Genomic DNA, 25,469 nt, shown 5'->3' with positions numbered 1-25,469 from the left:
CTGATTAGTCAGTTATGGTTTACATTTTTGCCCCTACGTTATATTTTCTCTTTCTATATCAAAATTGGAGTAGTAACAGCAGAAAGTTAAATTCAATCCTCGCAACCTTTTAATAATAAGGAAATAACTTCGGCATGCAATGATTATTCACGACGAATTATATATTAATTTATTAGAGATTGAGAAGAGACGGATTTGCACGCTTCAACTATTATAATTATGTTTTCAGTGTGCACGATAGATATCAGAAAGAGCCGTGATATATTACAAGTCAATGAGAAGCGATCCTCTTACGCTGTTTTGCTGATAGATATTCCATGAGAGACTAACGTCTAACTCATAATCTCTACCACATATGATACCTTCCATCTAATTGCAAGATAATACAAACTCCTAACTGTCCGAATAACTCAAAAGAGTCGAGATCTCTCTTCTCCCACTCCCATAATTTATAATATATTATAATTCGCTTCCTTTATTCTTAGAGGTTTGCGATGATTTAATTTCAACTGTTCGCTAGCGCTATCTCCAATTTCGACATAAAAACAGAAAATATGACGTACTTACAAAATTGTAAGCAATTCCTATTATTATTTTTACAGCTTTTTTTTACTTGCTGTTGATAATGTAAAAGTATTGTACAAGTTGTAACTTGTATAAGCCAATTGTACATGTTGCAACCAAAAAATGAGATGAACAATTTTAAATGAAGGATTTATAGTACTTCTTGACATAAGACTATATCGTATTATTGAATATTCCGTGGGTGATCAATATATTAATGGTGTCATTTTAGGCTTTGTAGAGAAATGCCTCAAATATGAGTATTATGTGGAACATATAAATGTTCAAATGCCCACAGTTCTATTATTCTTGAAAACATAATAATCACGTAATTTTAATAGATCAAAATGATTATATTACTGATTATTTGGTCATTAGAATGCCCCATGCTGTAATTAAATAATGCATTTTAAGACGAAGAAATTGCAAATGGTACACTTTGCTTATACAAGTAGCAACTTGTACAGACAACTCAACTTATACGCAAGATACATAATTAAAATGAAAAGAAGAAAAGGGAGGAAAAAAGGGAGAGGAGGAGCTGTGATTGTGCGCGCGCCTGGAATTGGAGTAGTTGACTTGGAGGGGGAATGTCTGAGGAGTCAGTTTGAGCTGCTGCTGCTGGTGTTGGTAGTGCTGAAGAAAGAAAGAGAGAGAGAAAATCTAAGGTTGTCGGTGTGGCACACGTCATCGAATTCGTGGATCTTCTTCTCCTTTGAGTAACTAACTTGGTTGACAAATTAATATTATAATTTTTAATTATTAAAATTCCGTGAAGAAAAATGTCATCCGCGGAGCTTCCGTCCTATACTATAATTCAAATCCCCTCGGATTTCGAGGTCCCCAATGAGATAGGCCTCAAAGCGGATTTCGAAAAAGGTTTTTCTGACGTCCTTTAATATGTTCTGTACTTATGAATAATTCCTTTATTTTACTTAGGGGACACGAAAATCAAGATCGAGGCTCTGAAAAAGACAATTTATATGATCCTTAGCGGGGAAAAAGTGAATCATCTTCTTATGAATATCATTCGCTTCGTTTTACCTTCTCAGGTACTGAATAAATGGGCATGATTTCCTATGTGGCACATGTGTGCAGTTGAGTTGTAGTTGAGCTCATTCCCTATTAACATTTCCATTCCCTTATTCCTTTATTCTAGGATCATATGATTAAAAAGCTTCTCCTTATTTTTTGGGAGATTGTTCCTAAAAAAACATCGGACGGAAAGTTACTTCAAGAAATGATCCTTGTTTGTGATGCGTATCGAAAGGATCTTCAACATCCCAATGAATTCATTCGAGGCTCAACACTACGATTTCTATGTAAATTAAAAGAACCTGAGCTCATCGAGCCACTTATGCCCACAATTAGAAGTTGTTTGGAGCATCGTCATTCCTACGTTCGACGCAATGCTGTTATGGCTATCTTTACCATCTACAAAAGCTTTGATTTCCTCATTCCTGATGCTCCTGAGCTCATTGCTAATTTTTTGGAAGGGGAGCAAGACATGTCATGCAAGAGGAATGCATTTATGATGCTGATTCATGCTGATCAGGATCGTGCCCTTGCGTATTTGTCTTCTTGTATCGAACAAGTTCAAAACTTTGGAGATATTCTACAATTGGTTATTGTAGAACTTATTTACAAGGTCTGCTTAGCAAATCCCATGGAGAGATCCCGTTTCATTCGATGCATTTACAGCTTATTAAACTCAAACTCTCCATCTGTAAGATATGAAGCTGCAGGTACCTTGGTAACACTATCCACTGCTCCAACTTCCGTGAAAGCTGCAGCCTCATGCTATATCGAATTAATTGTGAAGGAAAGTGACAATAATGTTAAATTGATTGTTCTTGATCGTTTAATGGCTATGAAGGAGTCTCCTTCACACGAAAAGATTTTAAGTGAACTCGTAATGGATATTTTGAGGGTATTATCATCTACAGATCTTGAAGTTCGTCGAAAAACACTCAATTTGGCAATGGAATTGGTCACGGGTCGAACTGTTTCAGAAATGGTTCTTATTTTAAAGAAAGAAATTAGTAAAACACATGGAGCTGCAGTTGAAACAGCAGAAAGTGGATCTGGAAGCGGATCACGTTCATCAGGGGACGAGGGAGATACTGGAAAGTACCGTCAACTCCTCGTAAGAACTCTACACACATGTTGCATTAAATTCCCTGACGTTGCACCAGATGTTATACCTCTTCTTATGGAATTCCTTGGGGATATCAAAGATCTTGGTGAGTTGAGCTACTCTTAAATTATTTATCTCTCACTTGGAATAATGAAATGTATTTTTATACAATATTTCAGCGGCTCAAGATGTTCTTATATTTATTAGAGAAGCAATGGCTAAATTCCCTGATCTGAGACAAATTATCTTAGATAAATTGCTTGAATCCTTCTTAACTATACGTAATTCAAAAGTACATAGGGCAGCCATATGGATCCTTGGGGAATATTGCGAATCTCCCAAGGATATACAGGCTGTTATGAATGAAATTCGACAAAGCTTAGGAGAACTTCCTATCGTTGAGGATGAAATTCGTAAAGCAGCAGGGGAAGAAAAGTTAGAGGATGAGAGTACCTCAATTGTAGCACCCTCATCTGGTCCTCAAAAACTTGTTACAGCAGATGGTACTTACGCTACGCAAAGTGCATTTGTTACACAATCTAGTTCTTCATCAGGGAAATCCAAACAAGCTGACAGGCCTCCATTACGAAAATATCTTATGGATGGAGATTTCTTTATTGGAGCTGCTCTTGCCCCATCCCTTACTAAATTAGCACTAAGATACATTGCTGTAAGTCTTCTTTTTTTGCTTGATAAATATAATTATTCCTTCTGGTTCATCCATTCAGGTTGTTACTGATGAAAAAAAAAGAAATCGTTTCGTGGCGGAAACAATGCTTGTGATAACATCCATTCTTCATCTCGGTAAATCTGGATTACCAACTAAGGCCATTTCAAACGACGATGCCGATAGGATCTCTCTCTGTTTGAAGGCTCTTGTGGATGACAATGAAATCATCAAAAATATATTCCAAGAGGTAGTAGGTCTATTTTTGTCGTCTCTTCAATTATTATTATTAATAATAATAATATTTTAATAGGAGTGTCGAAATACTCTTGTAGAAATGTTGGAGGCTCAAACATCCACAACGAAGGAAGTTGCCACTGATGAAAAACAGGTAAGAGCTTTTTTGTTTTGTTTTTTCAACTTTTTTTTATTATCACCATCCCTGATTCTGTTATTTGAATATACAAAATGGAACAAGCTCGCCTATATAAATATATATTTTTCCTGAATGACTTATCCTAAATTTGATCCCTTGACAATATTTCTATTAAATAGTTCTTAATAACTCCTTAATTTTTTAATTTTATTCTAGAAGCAATTAGAACGTTATGAAAGGGTAAGAAAGTTATTAAAAGTTTTAAATACTTTGTTATCGTCCTTAAAGGTTTTTTTTCTTTCTATGTTGCCCTATGCGTAATTTAATGTTATTTTACAATAGTTATTACGTCATGCATTTATTTCAAAATTCAGTAAAGGTATGCACTTTTACGAAGGTGGTCCCAGAGTAAAAGTATAATAAGTCAGATTTGTTGAAATGTTTAGCTCTCATTAAATAATATATTAACCTCTGACCGGAAGTTTTGCTACGAATATTTTCGCCTCGTGACAATTTTACCAAAAGACACACTCCCTGCCTTTTTATGTTTTACATTAAATTAAAACATTAAAGCTAGCTAATGCTAGTCATGTAAATCGTGTGTAAGTTTTAGCTGGCCCTTTTTTGGGGGGTGGGGGTGGGAATTCGTAATCTGAAGAATGAATTTTATTTTCCTTAGCTGTTGTCATTATTGTTTATCTCCTAATACTCCTTTAGTCTTTAGTGTTGTATTTTAGATCAAAAGAAAAAATAATTAAGAAATAAAGAAGGAATACTGTTTATAAGGACGATTGAGTCATGGATCCGTGATGATAAGTCTATTTCGTAATTGCTCTTTGATTAGTGGCACCTTATTCAGTGTAGAGTGTTAACTTAGTAGAGGCTTCAGGAACTCAATTGATAAAAAGAAAAGGACAACTCTATTCAAATATGTTGAATCTATCTGTTTTTTATGAGTTCCTTTATTTGGTCAGATAGTTATATCGGAGTCAAATGAAATCTCAAAAAAAGATATTCAAGATCTTCAACACTTTTTTTAATGTTTCTTTAATTGTTAGTTGGAGTTTACTGACTATACTGACTAAGTATAAGTAAACATTCGAGCATTACAACTACCCCATCTAATCTAGGAATGGTATTTGAAGTCCATGTATATTAAGTACATTCCCTTTACTTTATTTTGGCCTTGTTCATGGTCTTGGAGATCGAAGGGGACGACATTTTCCTTCAACAATATCAAGTAGTCAGCCGTGGGTAACCGTTATCCAACAGGAAACCAAATTGGGGGCATTTTTTTTCTCCAGTTAATGCCACAAACCCTAACATCATCACAGAGGCCGGATGCTTGGTCTTGGTGACTGTTCTGATGCGGTTGTCAGCCTTCCCTTTGGTGGGTCATCCCCTCAAGAGTTTGTCCTTCAGGTTATCCCCATCAGCCGAAAGATTTTTGATCCGACAGACTGTGGCCTTGCTAACGTTTAAGTCCTTCATGATGTCCAAAGTGGTCCTCCTGGTGCAGATTAAATTCCCTATGATGGCTCTTCTTGCCTCTAACGCAACATATACATAATTTTTGTTTACAAAATGTACGTCAATCAAAGGCTTAGACTCTAAGCTATTCAAAAATAATCGGAATTTAAAGATTTAATCAACAAGACCTATTCAAAATTGTATCTTTAGAAGGTCGCATTACTTGTTCTACAACTGGTACATTCAAAATTTGATTTAACATTTGTGTGTGCTCATAAAAGATGAAAAGTAACCTTGAGGATCTGTTGCAGAGCTATAATTGTAAGTCCATGATGGGCTTGAAGTAGAATTGGGATCGATATCGGAGTAATTCTAGCAAATATCGTTTTTTACTTCCTTCTTCCCCTCCTCCTTTGTCACAGCTGATTGTAGATGATCTCCTCCAGAACATTCCTTGAATTGTCAGGGTTACTATGTTGAGTTTCGTTCTTTTTTAACATCCCATTCTACACTGAATTTTCATCACTTGGTACAATAATGATCTTCTCATTTTTTATTTTGTGCTATCTCGATGCAACATGCAAAACACCTGCGAGATTTCATTCATTTTTACACATCGTAATTTCATATTTATTTACAATTCTATACGTATACCCCTTTTTTTATTATTATAACGTACACGTTCGATGCATCATTGCTATTTCTTTGATCAAGTTTTGTAAGTAGTATTAAGATACATTCAAAAATGACTGAACAGCAAAAATTCATCAATACAAACTTTGCTTTATTAATATAAATGTAAATTTATGAAGTAAATTAATTTGGAATGGAAGGATTTTTGTTCAAGATTGTTTTTGTGTTGACGCCCGTAATTTTTTATTATTTTATCTAAATGGATTAATTGCACATTTTGTTAAAATTCTTATTATTTTCAATGCGGTCAACATATGGCTATTGTACAAGGAGTTTAGATCATGGCAATTTTATTATATTTACAATAATTGTGTACTTACTAAATATAGGGTCCCCTATAATTCAGATTCCGCTCTAAAGGTTTTTAGCTCTCTTACTAGAAAGTTGATTGGACTTTAATTGATACCATTGGACAGTATATGCCATTTTCAAAAATGAGCATATTTTTTTTTTTAAATCAACCGAAAAGTAAGCTTATTATTTAACTGAAAACTATATAAAGTGCTCTCCATTTGCGGTTAGTAAATCCTCCGCTTGGATGTCTCCAAGACAGTACCCGAGGTCCTGCTCATAATTGTCTTTGAGAGCCTGAATGATGGCGTGAATCCTTACTTGAGTGTGTCGCCCGCACAAATTGCTTTTGGTCTTGCTGCCGTTGGACTTGAGGGCCCTGATGACTTTCTCAATGCCCTTCATGTGGTACCCGATGTAATTTTTGATATGATGGTCTCTTTTCCCAGCCTCATATGACCTTGATAACTGCATGATTGGTCTAAATTTTGGTCTTGTTGGTGTTGAAGGGGGGAGGGTAACAGGTGCCATACTATAAATGACCAAAATCAGTAAAATACGTGCTGCTGGTGGGGTTCATTTGAAAGCTAATTACTTTGTCTTTAAAATAATTATACTTACGTTTTTTTTTTTTTTTTTGTTACTAGAGACCTGCTACGGGCAGCACTTTAGTTTGCTGAATTTGATCTGGCCTAGCTCAATAAAGGTGTGCTGTAGTACAACAAAAAAAATTGATTTTGTAGAGTATTTTGGGCCAATTTGGTTATATGCAAGATTAATAGAAATGCAAGGTTAAACAATCACGTAATCGGGCTTGCTAGAATTTTCAATTTGACGTACCGTACCGACTGCTAGGCAAACCACACATATTTTGACGTCATAGAGTATAACAGCGTTACTCTAACTGTAACTGTCAAGGAATGCGATATATAGCTACTTTCGGTAACAGTCATACTCTAAGACGTCACTATAAAAAAGCGTGGTGGAAGTCAGAAAAGTGTTTCGCTTTGTATTTCTCTTAATTTTGCTTTTATTCTCGGGATTTTGGGATTTTATATTCAATAATTTCAACACAAATATAAATTATGGCGGACCCTGTATAATTATGTTATATTAAATAGTAAAATATTAAAATATTGCATGATATTTAGTTTAGGAAAAAATTAACTTATTCCCGTCAACTTAAGAATGGATTTAATCTCTGATAATAATTATTTTATTAAATTTGATGTCGAATTCATTTTATTTTTTTGCTTCCATGTTGTTGCTTTAATTTAATATTATGATTTGAGGGGAAAAATATTGTGATTTTTTAGCATTTTCTGATCTTATATACTTTTATTTCGTAACTAGATATGTGAACAACCGGATAAGCCTATTAAGTTTATGCAATTATGTGGAGGAGTAGACTCAGCCGCTTCTGGAGATATCTTTGAACTTGGACTAAGTCAAGCCTTGGGAACGACTAAAAAGTCTGGATCATCATCCTTCTCTTCAACTAAGTTAAACAAGGTAAACGTATTATTATTTAGTTAAACTCTGGGCCTGTGCTAGGATTTCAGAGGCGTGGGCAAGGGGTGTCCCCATTAAGGAATGTTTGCTTTTTACTTTTTTTCTTAAGTCAGTTGGTTAATTAATCCAAAAATTCCGAATGATGTCACGTTTTTCCGACTCTACAGTTTATCTAAACAAATTGTACTGTGATTGATATATGGTAATATTTAAATCAACTTTATCAAGAACAAATTGTACATAGTATCATTAGTATTTTTTGCTCGGTCCAAGGAGGGAGTGGGAAATCACATTGACTATGGGAATGGTCAATGTTATTTCTTTTTAACGTTTAGAATAGTGTTGTCAGTTCTATATCCAGTACATCCCTCTAATCGGTCCTAAAGAAGGTAAAAGCAATTCCTCGTAATGTCAGAGAGGGTGCTTTTCTTATATTATTCTGTTATATAATAGAATAAATTATATAACTATGTTAGGACATAATATGTTCTTATTATAAATGAAATAAATAATTTTTTTTTGAAAGATATGTGCAATAATTTAAATACATATTTCATATATCTTATTTGGCATAAGAAACCATGGTTGCCAACAGTAATCTCATTCGAGATAGTTAGCACCCAACTAGAGCGTTACTACCTCTTTCATAGCTCTTTCGCAGATTGATGGGCCTGGAGAAGATCTGCAATCTGTTAGCTTTTTGCCTTCATCGTCTTTATTTGTTGACGTATTGCAACCAATAATACAACGTATGAAAGGTGATAAATTTAAAAACAATTTCTTTTTAATAAACCAACATCGATTGCCAGTAATAATTGCTTTATGGAGCTCTAATTGTGGGCTGTACGATTGACTTAATGGCACAGTAATACTTCATGAGAAGGGTCACACATACACACGCCCCTAGCACCAACACTGATTAAACTCTTGGTGGTTAATTATCAACAACCAAGGATATAGCCTATTCTTTAATTGTCTCCATTTATTTTTTTAGGTCACTCAATTGACTGGTTTTTCGGATCCTGTTTATGCTGAAGCCTATGTTCATGTAAATCAGTATGATATTGTTTTGGATGTCCTTGTTGTCAATCAAACGGCTGATACTCTTCAATCTTGTACCTTAGAACTGGCAACCCTGGGGGATTTGAAATTAGTTGAAAAACCTCAGCCTGTGGTTCTTTCTCCAAATGATTTTGCCACGATCAAAGCCAATGTCAAAGTAAGGAAGAAATAGTTTCTTGGTTTCTTAAATTTTCCCTGCTTCATTTTTCAGGTTGCCTCGACTGAAAATGGAATTATATTTGGGAACATTGTCTATGACTGTACAGGAGCCTCTTCGGATCGCAATGTTGTCGTTCTAAACGATATTCATATTGACATCATGGATTATATTGTACCAGCCTCATGCACAGAGTCTGAATTCCGCTCTATGTGGGCTGAATTTGAATGGGAGAACAAGATTTCCGTTGTTACGAGTATAACGGATCTGCATGAATATTTAATGAGCCTTCTCAAAAGTACGAACATGAAGAGTTTGACGCCAGAAAAGGCCCTTTCCGGAGAGTGCGGGTTTATGGCGGCGAACCTGTACGCCAGGTCTATCTTTGGTGAAGATGCTCTTGCTAATGTGTCATTGGAAAAAAATCTTCAGAAACCAGATTCCACTGTGACAGGTGAGTGAAGAAAGGATACGAATCTTGATCTTATGATAATACTATTGTTGTTTAATAGGTCATATCCGTATTCGAGCAAAGTCTCAAGGAATGGCTCTTTCCTTAGGGGATAAAATTAACTTATCTCAGAAGGTGAGGGGGAAAAAGGCTGTGGATGCACAAGGATGATTGGCTATTTCATGATAGATCATTATAATTATTATTATTATTATTACCTGTGTATAAAAATATTTTAACTTCGTATTTTTTGTTACTTTTTGTTTTATGAAATGATAGATTGTCTCTAGTTTTAAATGATTCCTTGAAAAAAATTATTTATCTTTGATTCGTATAGGGGAGGGAAGTTAATTTAAAACCATGATTTTTGGAAAACGTATTGCCACCTTTATCATCTCTATGAGAGACTCAAAAATAATCAATAATGAAAAAAAAAAAGCAAAAAAAAAAGGGGGATATTTCCTCTATATTTTTTTATTCATTTATATAAAGATATATCGAGGCACCTTTCAGTTAGATTGACAAAAAGTCATTGAAATGACTTGCATTTTTATTTTATTTGAAGAAATTTATTCCACTCTACATGGCATACAGAAACTGTTGAATAAGATATTATTATTATTATTTTTTTTTTTCTATTGATTCATTATTTTGTTTCAAAAGTATTAATTATGAATATTACGCTATTTTATAATGAATGAAAAAATGAGGTTTTAAGAGATATTTTCTCTCCTAGATATCCTCTTTTTGTCATCCTATTCTAGACTCTTATCGTGATCATATACATACATATTAAAAATATAACAAACAAACCATTATACATTTTGGTCAGACGTTTTTAAATACATTATAAATTATATATACCATGTATATCACATCGTTGGAGTTATTGTATCTCCCACCCTTGCCTCAAAAAAACCCCAAAAAAACTGAAAAAGTTTCCTTACATTTGTTGGTAGTTAGTCCGTTCTTCCCGACTGTGGATGGAATAAATATTATTTAAAAATTGTTGGTAATTAATGTTTATACACCGCGATACCTCGCAAACACAAAAATAATTAGTAATTAAAATCGTGTGTACTTTGAGCATGTTAAAAAAAGAAACGGAAAATCAACATGGTAATCCTGACAATTAAAAATAATGTTTTGGAGGAGAGAAAGAATCAAAATTTCAAGAATCAAATATATAAGGTTTGTCAATAATGATTGAAGTTAACTGACAACTTTTTGATGACGTCACAGTGGAGGCAAGTTCAGTTTTACTTACTACTGACAAGCGTTGATTAGGGGAGAGTGAGGACTGAGGATACATGTTACAAAAAAAAAAAAAAATTCTACACTTCCATAATTTGAAAGATATTTCAACGCCTGGGTAACATGACATAGGTAGTTACGTAAGACAAATAATTCCGAAGTATTACTGATGTAGTGCAATAATTAATAGCCATTAATTGGTGTTTTTGAAACTAACCAGAAGGTGGATATTTGATACACTAGGAGGAGACATGTAACAACAGAAGAAAGCATGTAAAAACTCCCAATTTTGTATATCCAAGCATTTATTTTACTTTGTATTACAGTTGGTCAGCATAAAGTTGATATTTATATATGATAAACAAATAAAAAATTTACAGAAATAGAACATTGTTAATAATAAAATTAAAAGTCAATTTTATTATTTACTGTGATTGATAATTAAACTATAACATGAAACTACACAAAAAACAAAACATAATTAAATGTAATATATTTATGTATATTATATTTAATTATGTTTTGTCATTATTATCTACATTAAAAATGGAGTGAAATAAGTCTCCTCTATAGTGTTGGAATCAGAATAAATGATGTAAACTTAATATTGAAACTAATAATATGTTACAAGCATGTTAGACTATGACATATAATAAAATATAATTAAAATCTCATGTTTTATAGTAGAAATATATCTCAACAAACACTTACTGAAAATTTTTACTTTTTGTGTCAAAAATTTCAATGTCAAAATTCTCTATAACTGTATATAACATCAGGCAACCTGGCTTTTATGTTGATATGATAAACAAAGGAAGACATTCATTGTATAAGAACTGTGTGGTTAGATAACTCTGGGATATAATAAATATTAATCTTTATTATATCTCAGGATAACTTTACATTTTAAAGTTATTGGGATTGTAACATGTCTCCTCCGTAAGAAGCAGGGCTGTGGAGTCGATACATAAAATCTCCCACTCCAACACACATTATTTTTTAATATTATATTTTATAACCAATAGAAGTACTATTGAGTCACTTGATAAAAATGTTGTGTTTCTGTGTGGAAATACATTTCATTCATAATGGTTTGGATGGATCTTTTCTACGAAAGATTCAGATATATTCATCTGCATCCCCCCCATCCTTTCCGTTCCTTGGGGAATTCATATCCGCCTGATTAGTGATTTCTTTTATACTTGTAAGTCCTTTTTGTGATGGAAAACAAGTGGAAGATTATTCTAGACTTTAAAGATAATGTGCCTTTCTTTTCTCGATAGTTTTGTCTGCAAAGCATATTCTATTCTGCTATTGCATACAAATAGTTATTGGGAACTAATAAGTGATTATATTTCAATTTCCAAACTCATTAACTCAAAAATCCTCTTCTAAACAGCTATGCTTGTTACCATATTGGAATATTACCTTCTCAAAAATCTAGAATGTTTACAAAAATAAATAAATTACTAAATGTGTGCCATACGAGCTAATTATAAGTTGTTTGATTGAAGACAATAGTTAAATGTATCAAAATTATGTTAAGATTTTTTGAATATTAATTGAACAAATAAAAATAATTAGAACATCAATGATATTCTTCTAAATTTAAATTCCCTATAAATGACTTCGCCATGATTTTTTTTAAATTTTATTTTTTTATTCGGTTTTATTTTGGACATGCAAATGCTATTTCGATATAGAGATTATTTTCAAGCGAGTAGAAACTTCAAAATCCTTCCTATTATTAGTTAAAGAACTATTATTGGTCTGTATTACTAACTATTCCAAGTTATAACAAAGTGAGGATGCTTTAAAAAACTTGTTTTCCCTAGTATTATTAAAATATAACTATATATATATCCCTCTATGGAAAATAGGCAAAATCTTTAGGCAATAGGCCTATTCAAGGCTTCATATTCGGTTATATTAGTAAATTGAACTTTATATTTAACTTATTCAAGATAAATGACAAAATAAGATCCTATTATTAGTTTATGTTAATAACAAATGAGCATTTCTTATTGTGTGTTATATCCAGTTATTCTGAACACATTATTGATTTCTTCGCTATACTTATATATGAAAATGTATGTGTTGAACTATTTTTATTTTTTTAAACATTTTTTTAGATATCTTTTCAATTGATTTTAGTACCCTAATCGTTGGAGGGTAAAAATTTACAGTAATAGCATTGTCTGATAAGAAAATAAAATACTATGATATGATGTATTAATACAATTAGTTTTATAAATTAGGATTTCCTCCTCAATTGGCTCCATGTGACGTCATCAAAATAGCCTGCATAATTGTAAACAAATGCAAAGAAATCTCTTATCGACACATCTTATATATAGTCAACTTGGGTAACTCCGTCGTATGCCCCATCGTAACATTTACTGTAGAGAACCTTTTGACGGATCTCATAAACTGTATCATAATAAATGATAATTTCTATAAAATAAAGTATACATATTTCCAATAAAATCTTCATGAATTGGCTTTAAGAGTTAGAAGAACTTAACTTCTGCATATTAACCACTGATATTATAATTAAACCAAAGTAATATGTTCTAAAAATGGCTAGACTTGTAGATTTTTTGGATCAATTAGGGAGGAACATCTAATTATTCCCATTGTAATAATTAGCTGTTATCTATAAAATAGAAATAAGATTGTATAACGATGTTTTAACATATTTTGAATACATTTTAGGATAAGAACTTTAATAAAATTAGGCACAAGAGAGAGAGATTTTTCATAAACAGTAAGGTTTAGATCCTTTTATTTGTTGATCCCATTTTTAGATCCAACAATTCTCTATTTACCTTAATATTAATGAGAAAAAGGTTTTAATTGTTTTAAAACTGTGTTATTTATGTCCCCAAAATGGGCGACATCAACAATGCTGACGTCATATGAAAACGGTCTAGCTATATTGCAAACTTTACTCCGAAAATAAAAATAAAAGACTGCTGCCCAGTACTTAGCCATTCTTTCTAACTATTGTAGGGGCGTCCGCAGGGGGGTCCTGGAGGTGCTGTAGCCCCCCAAAACAAAATGGAGCTTTTTTTATGAAATCTTGCGGACGCCCGTGTATTGAATTATTATTATTTGTTTACAGCTTAATAAGGCCAACACTCATTCAACTAATCAATGTTAAGAACACTAATTAGGAGAAATGAAGCAAGCAAAACATTCACAACTGACAACAAAATACAATATGAATTTTTATGTAAGTGTAATAACGCCGGGATATGTATCAATTATCATATGATACTTGTCAATAGAAAAACAAGTTGGAATTATTTTTGTAAAAATTGATCAATAAGTTCAAATGGTTGATTAAGTTCTGCTCTTGAAATCATATTAACAAACTTTTTTATTTGTTGAATGTAGGGGACCAGATTTGAGTTTGTAAAAAGAGGACACTTTGTTTCTTCATGTGGCTAGGCTATATTTATCTGAAGACTTGAATCTTACGCAGCAGTTGACGATTGCCTATCTAATCGATTTGAAAGTTTTTACAGGTCATGTTTTTGAAATTGTAATTGGCAGGTCTCTTCAGTGATTCAACAGACAACCAAAACTCCTCTCCTTGGTCCATTGGACTGGTATTATTGATTTTTTTTCTTGAAATTTACATTGTGAGCAGGTATTGTAAAAACAAACAAAAACTGTGTAATCTTGAGCAGCTCTGAATAAAATCTACACAATTGGATTTTTCCAAGTATTTGGTCCACCTCTGGTATGCTTGAAGTTCACCGAATTATTCATCACTGGTATTCCTCTTAATGAATCTCTTGAGATTGGTGACCTGATCTGGTGACACTTTGCATCATCAATTGCCACCCCCTTTTCAGCTAGGTTCCTGATACATCCCTCAATATCATTCTAATCAGGTACCTCACTCTGATCCGTCCTCCACATACAAGTGGACAAGTCTTCCATGTGTGCTATCCCTCTCTCTAAGTAACTAAGACACTCATTGTAAAGGCCCTGTACTTCAGGACGGGAATGGTCACACCTTTGACCAAATACAATATTTTGCTTTTGTGTCAGCATGCCCTTGAATTTAAGAGGCATGATATTGTTTGTCTTCTATTCATGAAACATGGAGTTGACCTTGCCAATATTTTTTTAACTTCCACATCTGAATTGTTCTTCCTTTCTTCTTCTGAATGTGCGTCTGAAATATACACATGAAGGAATGCATTTGCCATAGGTAAATTTCGCTAAACTTTCAAAAACTTTTAGAACAGCATGGTTGGTTTTTTCTGAGACAAAATAAAAAGCTTTCAAGGCTGGTTACAAATGCAGCAATCTCTTGATGTCTGGGAATAATGAAAACCACCGTGTTGTTCTTGTTGTGAGAGAAGATAGTTCTATAATCCACATAAGCAAACTCACATTACTCCTTTGGGTTCTTTCTACGCACAGTGTAGATATGAAAATATTGATACATTTTAAATATTATGTTCTCAATGTCAATATCCAGTGTGATAGATTTTAGTGAATGCTTCCTATTATATATTTTTTAAAATTTTGTTATAACAAAAAAATACAATTCTAATATCCGACTAAAATAAAGTCAAGTCCAAAGAAGATAAACGACTTCTTGAACACAGAAAAAGCTCATCAAGAGCCTAAAATTCACATTCAAAACAATTACTCTTGACTCGGCTTTTAGCTGTTTTTTTGTTGTTTTCTTTTCTAATGTATTATTATTTATGCTCGTTTTACTTGTCATATTCCATTTTTATTTTATATTTCTACATCTGATCATGTTTTATTAATTTTTCGATTATTTTTATTGGTGTATATCAGGGTGTACTAAAAGGTTCTTCGGGAGGGGAATAATTTTAAACTAAAATGTTTATTTATAATATGTAAAACTCAATTCCTCTAGATACATATTATTTTATATTATATAAATGTTTTTTAGCCTTAATAAAAAAAAACCAAATAAGCGATAAGAAAAAAATCCTAAGGATGGAATTAAAGTGACTAGATATGACTCTGTGAAAACTTCAATAGTTCCCTTCAAAGGAACAAACCGCCCTTTTTAAAAATTAAAACCAATAACATCAAGAAGTAGAGTAGAGTTTGGACATATGAAAATAAATCAATAATTGAAACTGAAGTTGCTAAAGACAACAGATCAGAAAACTCTCATCTACTTTAAAAATTGAAAGGAAATTGTTCACGTCAAGTCAAAACTACAATACATGTATAATACAATAATGTATAAAGTAGAGAATTATTCTGTATTTCAAGCATTGTTAAATCCAGACAGATCATAAAATATAAACGTGAAATGTTAAATTCCTTATCGAGTAATTATGACGCATTAGTCATTATTGGAAAGGATTTGAATCAAAATTCAATATAATTTATCATCATTGCATCCCATTTCCACATTTTATTTATTAATCAACCCTTCGTTAGTGCACTAAATAGGATATTATAGACTCCAGATTTTTTAAATTATCTTCTTATTCTTTTGAATCTTCAATTTACAAACACAAATTACACAGTTTAGCAGTAAAAGTGTATAAGTATGTTATTTCTCATCGGGGACACATCTTTTAAAAATGGAAAGAACAATTTTTGAAATGTTTTTATTTGCCATGAATGATCATTTATCTCTAAAACAAGAGCTTCAATCTAATCTCAAATGAGTACATTCCACTTTTACAAGTAAACTTCTCCTTTAAACCTGTATAAGTTGTAACTTTTATAAGCAAGAAGTAGAAATTAAAAGAAGGAACTAATTGCACTCATTTTCCATAATCTACTCATGATGAAGGTGTTGTTTACGACATTAATTACTACATGTATTAAAATGCAAGTCTTGGAACTCATGCACACCGAAGCCCATATTTATTATTGCTATTTAAGCCGTAGAATATATAAAAAACATCAAAACCTTTAACGGATATATATTCGTCCTTTAGAGCCTTTAACTATGATTCATAGTAATATTTCAACATGAAGGAGCCCCTGATTTAGAGCAATATCTCCAAACCGGTGCTTCTGATTGCATCCTTCGAAAATACGACTAGGGGGACTGCAGAGATGAAAAGGTTCGAAAAATCTGATTTATAGAATTCTTACAATTATGTGGGCTTAGAATGATTTCTATAAACTACTACACTACTCCTGAAGGTGTTAAAAACAAATTTAACATATATTTATTGGAAGAAACAAACGTACAATGTACAGAGTATATTTAAAACTTTCTAGATATTTAAATGAAAAAAAAAAAAAAACTCTCTACAGAGTTGGGAAGCAAAACATGGACTCGAGAAGTTGCTTTATAAATACTTCAATATTATTTTTATTTTTAACAAAAAAAAAATAATAATGTTTTCAAAACATGCAAACTAGCACCCACTTAATGGGGATCCTTTTAATATCAATCCCAGCCTTTACACATCACGGGAAGTTGATGGCAAACTCCATAGAAAGTTGTCACTATGGTAGTCTTCAGTGAGTCCAATTTGGGTGAGGAGTTTTTTTGGTTTCTTCCGCCAAAGTGCCCCACACAGTATAGTCCTGCAGGCTCAAATATGGCTAGGAAAGGGGGACATCTCTTGCACCATAATCCAGCTATGTTATCAGCGTCCTCCATTTCTTGTTTTCCTGGTGAGCTTTTCTACATTATTATTCATCTTGGTGACCTTGAAAACGAGGATCTTGGTGCACTTCAACACGTCCATAATCCTAGCCACCTAGTACTAAATGTTTTTATAGTTTGTTTATGCAAAAAGAATGGCAAAACCAGAATGTCAAAAAATGAACACTCAACCTTCTATGTTAATGTGAAAATTAAAATTAATTATGAGTCCATGTTTCCTGCCCAACCTATTCTTTTGTTATAATTTATAAAATTTACATTTAGTACATGGAGACTAAAATTCTTAAATTTGACGAAAATGTAACCTAAAGTTGGCCTATTTTTTAATGTTCCTTTAATTTTTTAGACTTCACTGATCAAGTATAATTATTTCTTAATCAATTCTGATTTCGGGTGCTAGCTGAACAAGGCAACATCCCTAGAACACGTTCAGGAGTGTAGTAGGAGACCTAATCTGGCAAACTATTTCAAGGGCACCCCAAGTTAAAGTTATTTTTACATGTATAATTGTATTTTTTTCTAAGTGCGACCGAGAATCAAACCTATATACATGCGTTCAAAAGAATAATTTTTCAGGAGGGTCTTTTTCCCCCTATTGGTTGGAGTTGCATCAATTAGTTATAAGTAAAGAAAGCATCTTTGCAAAGAAAAAACTAAGTTGAGCAATTAGAAAAGGAAATGGCGTTAACTTCTCCCTCTGAAGTAAACATTCAAACATATCTTTGGTGTAAATTGTTGCAAGAATGTTTTAATATATATATATATATATGTATTCAAATATGATTATAATAATTTCTTCTCTAGGGACGAACGAGACACGAATATACACTAATTGAGTTCTAGAGAATAATTTCTCCCAAATAGGAACTACGTTGTTCCAATATTTAATTTTGTAAACAAAATAGCTCTGTTTTTTCATTTTGAAATGACCAAAAATGGTAAAAAATATTTTGTAACTTTTATGTTTTTTTTCGATTGTATTCACCAAAAAACAACAAAGGAAACCCCGTAAATTAAAATTAATTTTGGTAATTTTAGGGATAGATTAATTAGTTTTATACTTAATTACAATTGAAATACATTAAATATATATGTATTGCTATTACTAAATATGTAGTTTTTGATCAGTTCTAACAAATTAGCCAAAGAAAATATAATGTGATATTTGATCAAATTTACACTTTGTAGATTAAGTAAAAGTTTAATAATGATGCAAAAATAAATCTATATGTATGTAAATTTTGAAAAAAAAAAAAACTTATCAAAAGGAGGAACTATTTTTTATGAGATGATTACACTTATTTTCCATACTCTACTCATGATCATGGTGTTCCTGTTCAATATTTTTTGGGTTCGGTTTTCAAGTTCCTAAGAAGTTTATTTCACGTCGGTTATAGTCACGTTAAATATTGTCAAATATTCAGTTGGACCTAAAAGACTATAAAACTACTAAGGGTATATCTCAAGGAGAAATGATTAAAAAGGATGCTTGTATTCCCAGTCATAACTCTTTCAAAAGTTTTTGACTTTTAAAATCTGCTAAAATGATAAAAAAATTATATTTAGATTTCTGTTATTTATATTTTTTATCACGTTCCTTAGAGATAATTGCAATTTTCCATATAATGAAATTAGTTTTGATTATATTACTGATTGAAATGATTGATTTCAATACATTTACCCAACAAAAGTAAAGGATTTCCTTATTCTTCTGCAATAGTTTTGTAAATTATTTAAAAACACGTTTATAAAGTAGTTTTCTAAATTATTAAACATATGATAAACTTATTTCATCTTTTACTTTATTACCTGCGGCAAATTAAATTTTCAAATGATTATTGTTCTTAAAAATTATGTAGGATAAGAAAATAATTTTTTTATATATATGTAATGGTAATTTATGATTAATAATTATTCTATTTTATTGTTTCAGTTCTTTTAGTAAGATATAGTTCTCCAGTCTCATTGCAAGGAGTATAATGCCATTGATTCATTAAAACAAACTTGTTTACCAATTAACTCAATTAAAGTCCTTCAAAACTTTCCTGACAAGAAAACACTATCATTTTATATGTATTGTTTATGATGCTTTCCAAAAATAAATATACTGCACGGTAATGACTTCAACTCAACTCTTGTTTTTCTATTTATGATGTTAAGTGTAATTATATATCATCATATAAGTAATTCATTAGTACCTACATACATATTTATGTTTTCCTTCAAATGGATAGAATGGATAAAAGACCTATTTCCTCATTACTAACATAATACTTATAAAAGAAAAAGGGACCCACCTCTGATCTGAGTACAGAGTCCAACAATAGTGCAATCCTCCAGTCAATTTTACTAAATATAACTAGGAAAATACAAACGGCTGGGGGGACCCTTGGTTTATTTAATAAAAGTGGATTGCACCTTGCAAAGTACAATCCTGTATTGAAGTATTTAGGCAGTAATGCCCCCTTAAATTTGGCATAATGCCGTGCATTTTGTAGGTGTTCTTTAGGTAAGTAGGGAGGTTTTTTTATACAACTTCGTATCACGAAACCTCGAATTCGAGAAATATCATACTTGTTCTACATGGGCGAATAGTTGATTAATGATCTAAATTATAAAAAACATAAAAAGAAACATAAAAAAGAGGGAGTTTTAAATGTAAAATTTAATATTGGACTTGTGTAATTTTGTCTTTCAACTAATTTTCAAAATAGCAAAAAAAAAAAAAAAAATTGTTTTGTCATAGGAAAAACACATATTTCTTTATCTTTAATTTAGAGGTTACATCCAATCGTCAAAAATTCTTTAGATCTTAGTGGAATTTGCCTTACGTCAAATACTGGAACCATTTTGGAAAAAAACATATTTGTAAAATACGACTTTTTAGCAATATCTGCGATATTTATTAAACGTCTTGATAAGCAAGTTACTATTTATTTTAATCGTGTGAAACTACAAGAATATATTTGATTTTATAGACATTTTGTGTACCAAAACATAAAATTCCCCCCCCCATAAAGGAAAATTGACATAATTTTGATCTCAAACAAATCCACAGAATCCTATTTTTTTTAATATTTTGAATTACTCACTTTGAAGATTCTTATGTTGCGATACAACTACAAAAAGATAATAACAAATGTTCTCATTCTAAGGATATTTCATACATGAAGTAGTTGAACAAACTATTATTTATTCATAAATAATATTTGAAATAAACATTAAATTTTGTAAAAAAATTAAGGCATTGTTTAGCCTATAATTTTTTACTTTCATATTCTCAAAGCTTAAAAAAGAAGGAAAAAAAAAGGAAAAAATGAAAAATGCTCGAAAATTTAAACATCTGATTTTATTTCTCAAATGTGTTTCTTTCTTCCCGATATATTTAAAAACATGATTGAAACCGTTTATTATTTTCTGTAAAGCTTCAAAAGAGGAGGACAAGTCCATTTCCATTCTCTTTTATAATATTTGATATACCTGTGTATTTTCCTTTCATACGGTTTCAGATGGGTGATGTTAAGTTTCCAGAAAGTTTTGGTGGTCTGTTTTTACCCTTAAGAACCTAGCTATAAAAGGGAAGTGATAAGAAAATATGTGAGGAACCCTTTGAGATCGTTAGGTTTTAGCTCTTTGGATATCGATGGGGAAGCAAAAATATATTCAAGTCTACATTGTTTCTGTCTTTTCTGAATTTGAGTACCTGAAGGTCCTTTGAGGTTTTTAAAATTAAATTAAAATTGATTTGTAAGAGACAAGTCGTCCAGAAGATGTTTGGAAACAAGAATTTGAAGGTCCCTTGCCTTTCTCTTATTTCTAGATCCTTCATAACTATTCTGCATCTAATGCAGGATTCCTTTTGATATTAACTTAATAATAAAGGAGATATGAAGAAATAGAAGGAAATTAATCTGAAAAAAATTTAAAAATCTTACTAGAAAATTGTTTCAGTCCCACAAATGAAAAAGGCCTTAAATTAGTTGGTAACAAATCAGTTGGATTCTATCGATATATGGAGTTAATAGTTGATGATTACCCGACGTTGCTCGGGTCAAGGAGGGAGGGGGAACCCCTTTGACAATGGTTCTTACTTAGAAACCTTCGGTACTGGCGAGTGTTTGAGTATTCTTACAGGCTTTATAATACAGCGCCTGTATATTATATGAAATGTATTATTATTATAAATTTAAAGAAAAAAATGGGTTATAAACTTCAAATAACATGAAAACATATTTGCTTAAAAATATTTGTGTTGATGAAAAGTCCATCCTATATTCTTTGTCATAAAATTGCCAAATCAAAGTTTGCAAAGAAAATTACAAAAACTACTGTTTTGCACTAATTTTGCAAAACAGTAAAAATAACATTTATTGTTATTATACAGAGGAACATACACCTACAAATTTTTTTTTCATACATGCAAAATAAAAAAAGTAATGAAGAATAATGTCGTCGAAAAATAACCCTCGATAATTTGTTCATTTCTCCAAATATTACAAAAATTAAGTTATAAAATAGTCGAAAAAATCAAAAATACATATGCAATGTTAAAGTTCATAATTTTATGTTCAAAATGTAACATTTTGTGGCATTTCTACTTAAAAATTTAAAATTGACGATTCATTAAATAAAAAAGGCTGAAAAATTATTCCGGAAATGACAAATATTTCAGTTAAACAGCAATTTTTATGCGTCATATTTATATGGAAACAAATCTCAAGTAAAACTACTACAAACTTTATTTTTACTACAAATCCAATATTCTATTGAAGATCCATTTTTTTTTTGCTCCTAAAAAAACTGCAATTTTCAAGGATTTGTTTTTTGCCTGTAACTATTTGATTTTGAATAAATTTAGAAAACGTTTTTATTCGTATATTTGTTTTTTGAGATGCCAGAACCTTTTTGATTTATAAATCAAGTCCCATTTTCTAGTCACCTTGAGCTTCAATAAACAACTTTTGGGTTTTTTGGTGTTGTAGGCCCCCTTATATTTTTCGACTTATAATTTAAACACCGAAAATGGGGCTGCCGTCTTAGCTTGAATATTTTCAAAAGCTCAAAGTGTCAGCCTCTTATGCCCCCCAACGGTCTGGGTACCCATAAAAACACATATACTCAATATAATAAACTGTAAATTATATTTGTTTTAATTTTTTTTATATATTAAAAACTAAAAATAGTAACAAATAACATTTGAACTAAGTAAAATCTTTATAGGATACTATTTAAAAAAATATAACAAAATAAAAAAAGTTTAAAAAGCAAATTTCAAACCTCTTCTCCTTCAAAATTTTATGTTGCTCTCTCTTTTCATTAGATAGAGGAGCTTCTAGTTCTTGATAAATAATGAATTCTTATCAAAACTCTAGATCAGAGATATTGATATTTCCTGACCATCTCTCTTTCCATCTTTTTATTAGATTTTTGCGACCTGGACTTCAACAAAATAAAAAATGAGAAAGACCTTACTACTGCGCAGCACCTTAAACAATTGATGCCCCACTGTTATGAAATTTTCTACTACCTCTATTTATATAGTGCCTTGTGATGGAGTCCTGCAATAAATCTTGGATCTGTGTGGTTGCCATTTGTGACTCACCTAACAATGTGGTTTTCCAGATTTCCTTAAGGATTGCTCACTGAGAAATATTAAGGAAAGGGATTGTCCTCAAAAATCATTTTGAGGAAAGCAATCAAAACCTAAAATCAGGTTCATATTTTCTAAAGGTAATGAAATATTTGAAAAAAATATTTACTAAGGTTCCAAATAAACTCATCGTCAGCGGGAAGAATCTGGTAGATTGAATAAAGAGGATATTATTCAGGGACTAGTACTAAAGTCCCTATCCTCAAAAGGTTACATATACATTCAGCCAAATGGTCTTCTTCCCTCTCGTTGTTTATCAAATAAAAAAAAGTAGATTCGAAATTTTAAAACAATCTCTCATTTCAAAATTGTGTTTCAACAATTTAAATCCTAAAGTAGTATTTTTTCTTTCAGCCATTTTATTTGATATAAATTATTGTTATAATTTATTGTTCCTTAATGACGCTTTGGTTTGAAATGTTTAAATTAAACATGATGCAACTTGCAACAATTATTATCGGAATCGCTTTGACATATCACGGGTAAGAAATATTGAATTCCTAATATTTTCCAGCTAAATCATATATATATATATATTTTCATACTTTCTAGTCATCATATTCTGAGACAGATTAAGACCAAAGTCGACCATAGTCCTGAGATCTCAGAGGCCATTCTATAACACTATAGATACATTTTTTAGTATTCCTCAAGTTAATTTATATAATAATGTATGGTCATGCTTTGAGCTATGTCCAGCTTATAATCCATGATTATATAAACGGATAAGAAGTTCAATTTTAGAAGTCCCGGGATTCATAGTGCATCAGTGTGATAGAATCTTCAACTCTTTAACATTTAAATAACCAACAATAGAGTTATCATCTCATGAAATATATAAAAAAAGATGAAGAAACTGTCCAGTTTATAATAATTTATTTTGTGTACACCTTTGCATATATTTGACATTCCAATCAGTTTGTTCTATTTATAACATTAAAGTCCTTGAGTTTAATAAACCCATATGTCTTCGCATTATTTTAATATATTTACTTAAAAAATCATTTCATATTTTCGCAAAATGAATATCTTCATATCCAAACATAAATCTTTATCTACCAAATTCAACATTGTTTGAGAGAGTATCTAAAATTTGTTAGGTTTGTTTAAAAACTGAAAATAATTTTACTCTTAATTATTAAGATCAATAGTCAATCCCTTTGACATTATACAATTAACTCAATCGAAGAATTTAATGGTATATCGGCTGTGATAATACAACATGCGTGGAAAAAGACACCCATCAGTCCAAATATATATGTAATTGACATACCATGTATTACAAGATATTTTGGATAATATAAAACAAAAGTTGCCATATTATGATAGTTTCAACATTGTACGACATCATCATCAAGGACATTTGAAGCCTACTCAATCATGTCGGGTAGTCTCCTCCTGCTCAGATAACGTCGTGGAAATGGTTTTCCAACTCCCACAACTGCCTGTAGAGCTCCTATTCGTACACTGAACGCGTGCGAGAGGCATTCATTGCTATCAAAAACGTAATCCTGGAGTGGGTGCTTCAGCTTTTAGAAGATTAATTGATAACAGATATTGAGCTCTGGACTGTAGGGACTCGGGTTTGATTGTTTCCACCTTTATCCCCCGTAAGTTACTGGCTATGAGGGGAAGTTCCTTCAGGTGAGTTTTTTTCTTCGTTAGGCTGGAATACCGCATTGTGAGTGGTCGGGAAAGCTCCCCTTAGACCTCTCGAACACTCAATTGGGAGTTTTTCCTTACCAGGTGTTTGACTGGTTGGTGTTTTGGGTGTCCTTGTCTCTCAGGGACGTCCTGATGAGATACCATTCTCGAGCTTAAAATTGTTATCTCGGATCTCCCCAGCCCGCCAAAAGATGGTAGCACACCTAGGCCAGTATCAAGGTAAACAATAATGGATATCAGAGACTCTTTTGCCCAGTTTGTAGCCTATCAAAAAGTACGAGCAAAAATTATGAGTCTCCATTTTCAGCGACGATTAGAGAAATATGTGCAAATGTGGGATGTGGCACTATCTATTTAGTCTCTGAATAACTATGGAATATTTTAAGAGTTCCTGAGAAAATCGATACTGAGGGAATTTTGTAGCTAACTCTTCTTCTTTCCCTTCAAACGAACCTGTTTCAATCATTTTCAAACAGTCTAATATATTTAATGATTATCCACCAGCTTTTTCTAAGAAAACATTTAATACAATTCTGAACATGTTTTGGTTAGATATACTCCATTTTCTGACCACATTAAAATCTCCAAATCCAAGGGCATATGTCCTCTATCAATGGAAACCTTTGGTTAGTTTGAGAAGAGCAAACACTTTTACAATTCCGTCATAACTAATTGAAAGACTGACTGGCTGGGAAATATTTCGGATATCTTTCAGATTGATTGTTTATAAATTAAGTTAAAGTTCCTTTATTTTAATATTAATTTATTGTGTCCAACATTTTTGGATGTTGCTAATCGTTTAAATAATTTTTCTAGAGTGCTTAGAATATGCTCTAAAACTTTAGTAAATTTGATGTAATTTTAACACCCTTTCCTACTA

At 31.7% G+C, this 25,469-nt stretch overlaps 1 protein-coding gene across 3 annotated transcripts; it reads left to right on the top strand.

Annotated features, from left to right (window-relative positions):
- Positions 1 to 10: 10 nt before the first annotated feature.
- betaCOP (coatomer subunit beta) lies at positions 11 to 9,708 on the top strand. 3 transcript variants are annotated; one of them, XM_040721835.2, is made up of 12 exons: positions 11 to 1,283; positions 1,343 to 1,443; positions 1,504 to 1,616; positions 1,724 to 2,807; positions 2,881 to 3,371; positions 3,430 to 3,618; positions 3,682 to 3,759; positions 3,961 to 3,984; positions 7,552 to 7,710; positions 8,705 to 8,929; positions 8,984 to 9,383; positions 9,442 to 9,708. In XM_040721835.2, the coding sequence occupies exons 1-12, from the start codon at positions 967 to 969 to the stop codon at positions 9,549 to 9,551; spliced, it is 3,291 nt and encodes a 1,096-aa protein (XP_040577769.2). In that variant the 5' UTR covers positions 11 to 966; the 3' UTR covers positions 9,552 to 9,708. The 3 variants fall into 3 exon arrangements, with proteins under 3 accessions (XP_040577769.2, XP_040577770.2, XP_071747928.1); XM_040721836.2 differs by lacking the exon at positions 3,961 to 3,984; XM_071891827.1 differs by having other exon boundaries at positions 1,220 to 1,443.
- The last annotated feature ends 15,761 nt before the right edge of the window (positions 9,709 to 25,469 follow it).

Source organism: Lepeophtheirus salmonis, chromosome 11, assembly GCF_016086655.4.
Source record: "Lepeophtheirus salmonis chromosome 11, UVic_Lsal_1.4, whole genome shotgun sequence".
NCBI classification, from domain to species: domain Eukaryota; kingdom Metazoa; phylum Arthropoda; class Copepoda; order Siphonostomatoida; family Caligidae; genus Lepeophtheirus; species Lepeophtheirus salmonis.
Note: the sequence above shows the minus strand (reverse complement) of the source record. Positions and strands in the feature narration are given on the sequence as shown.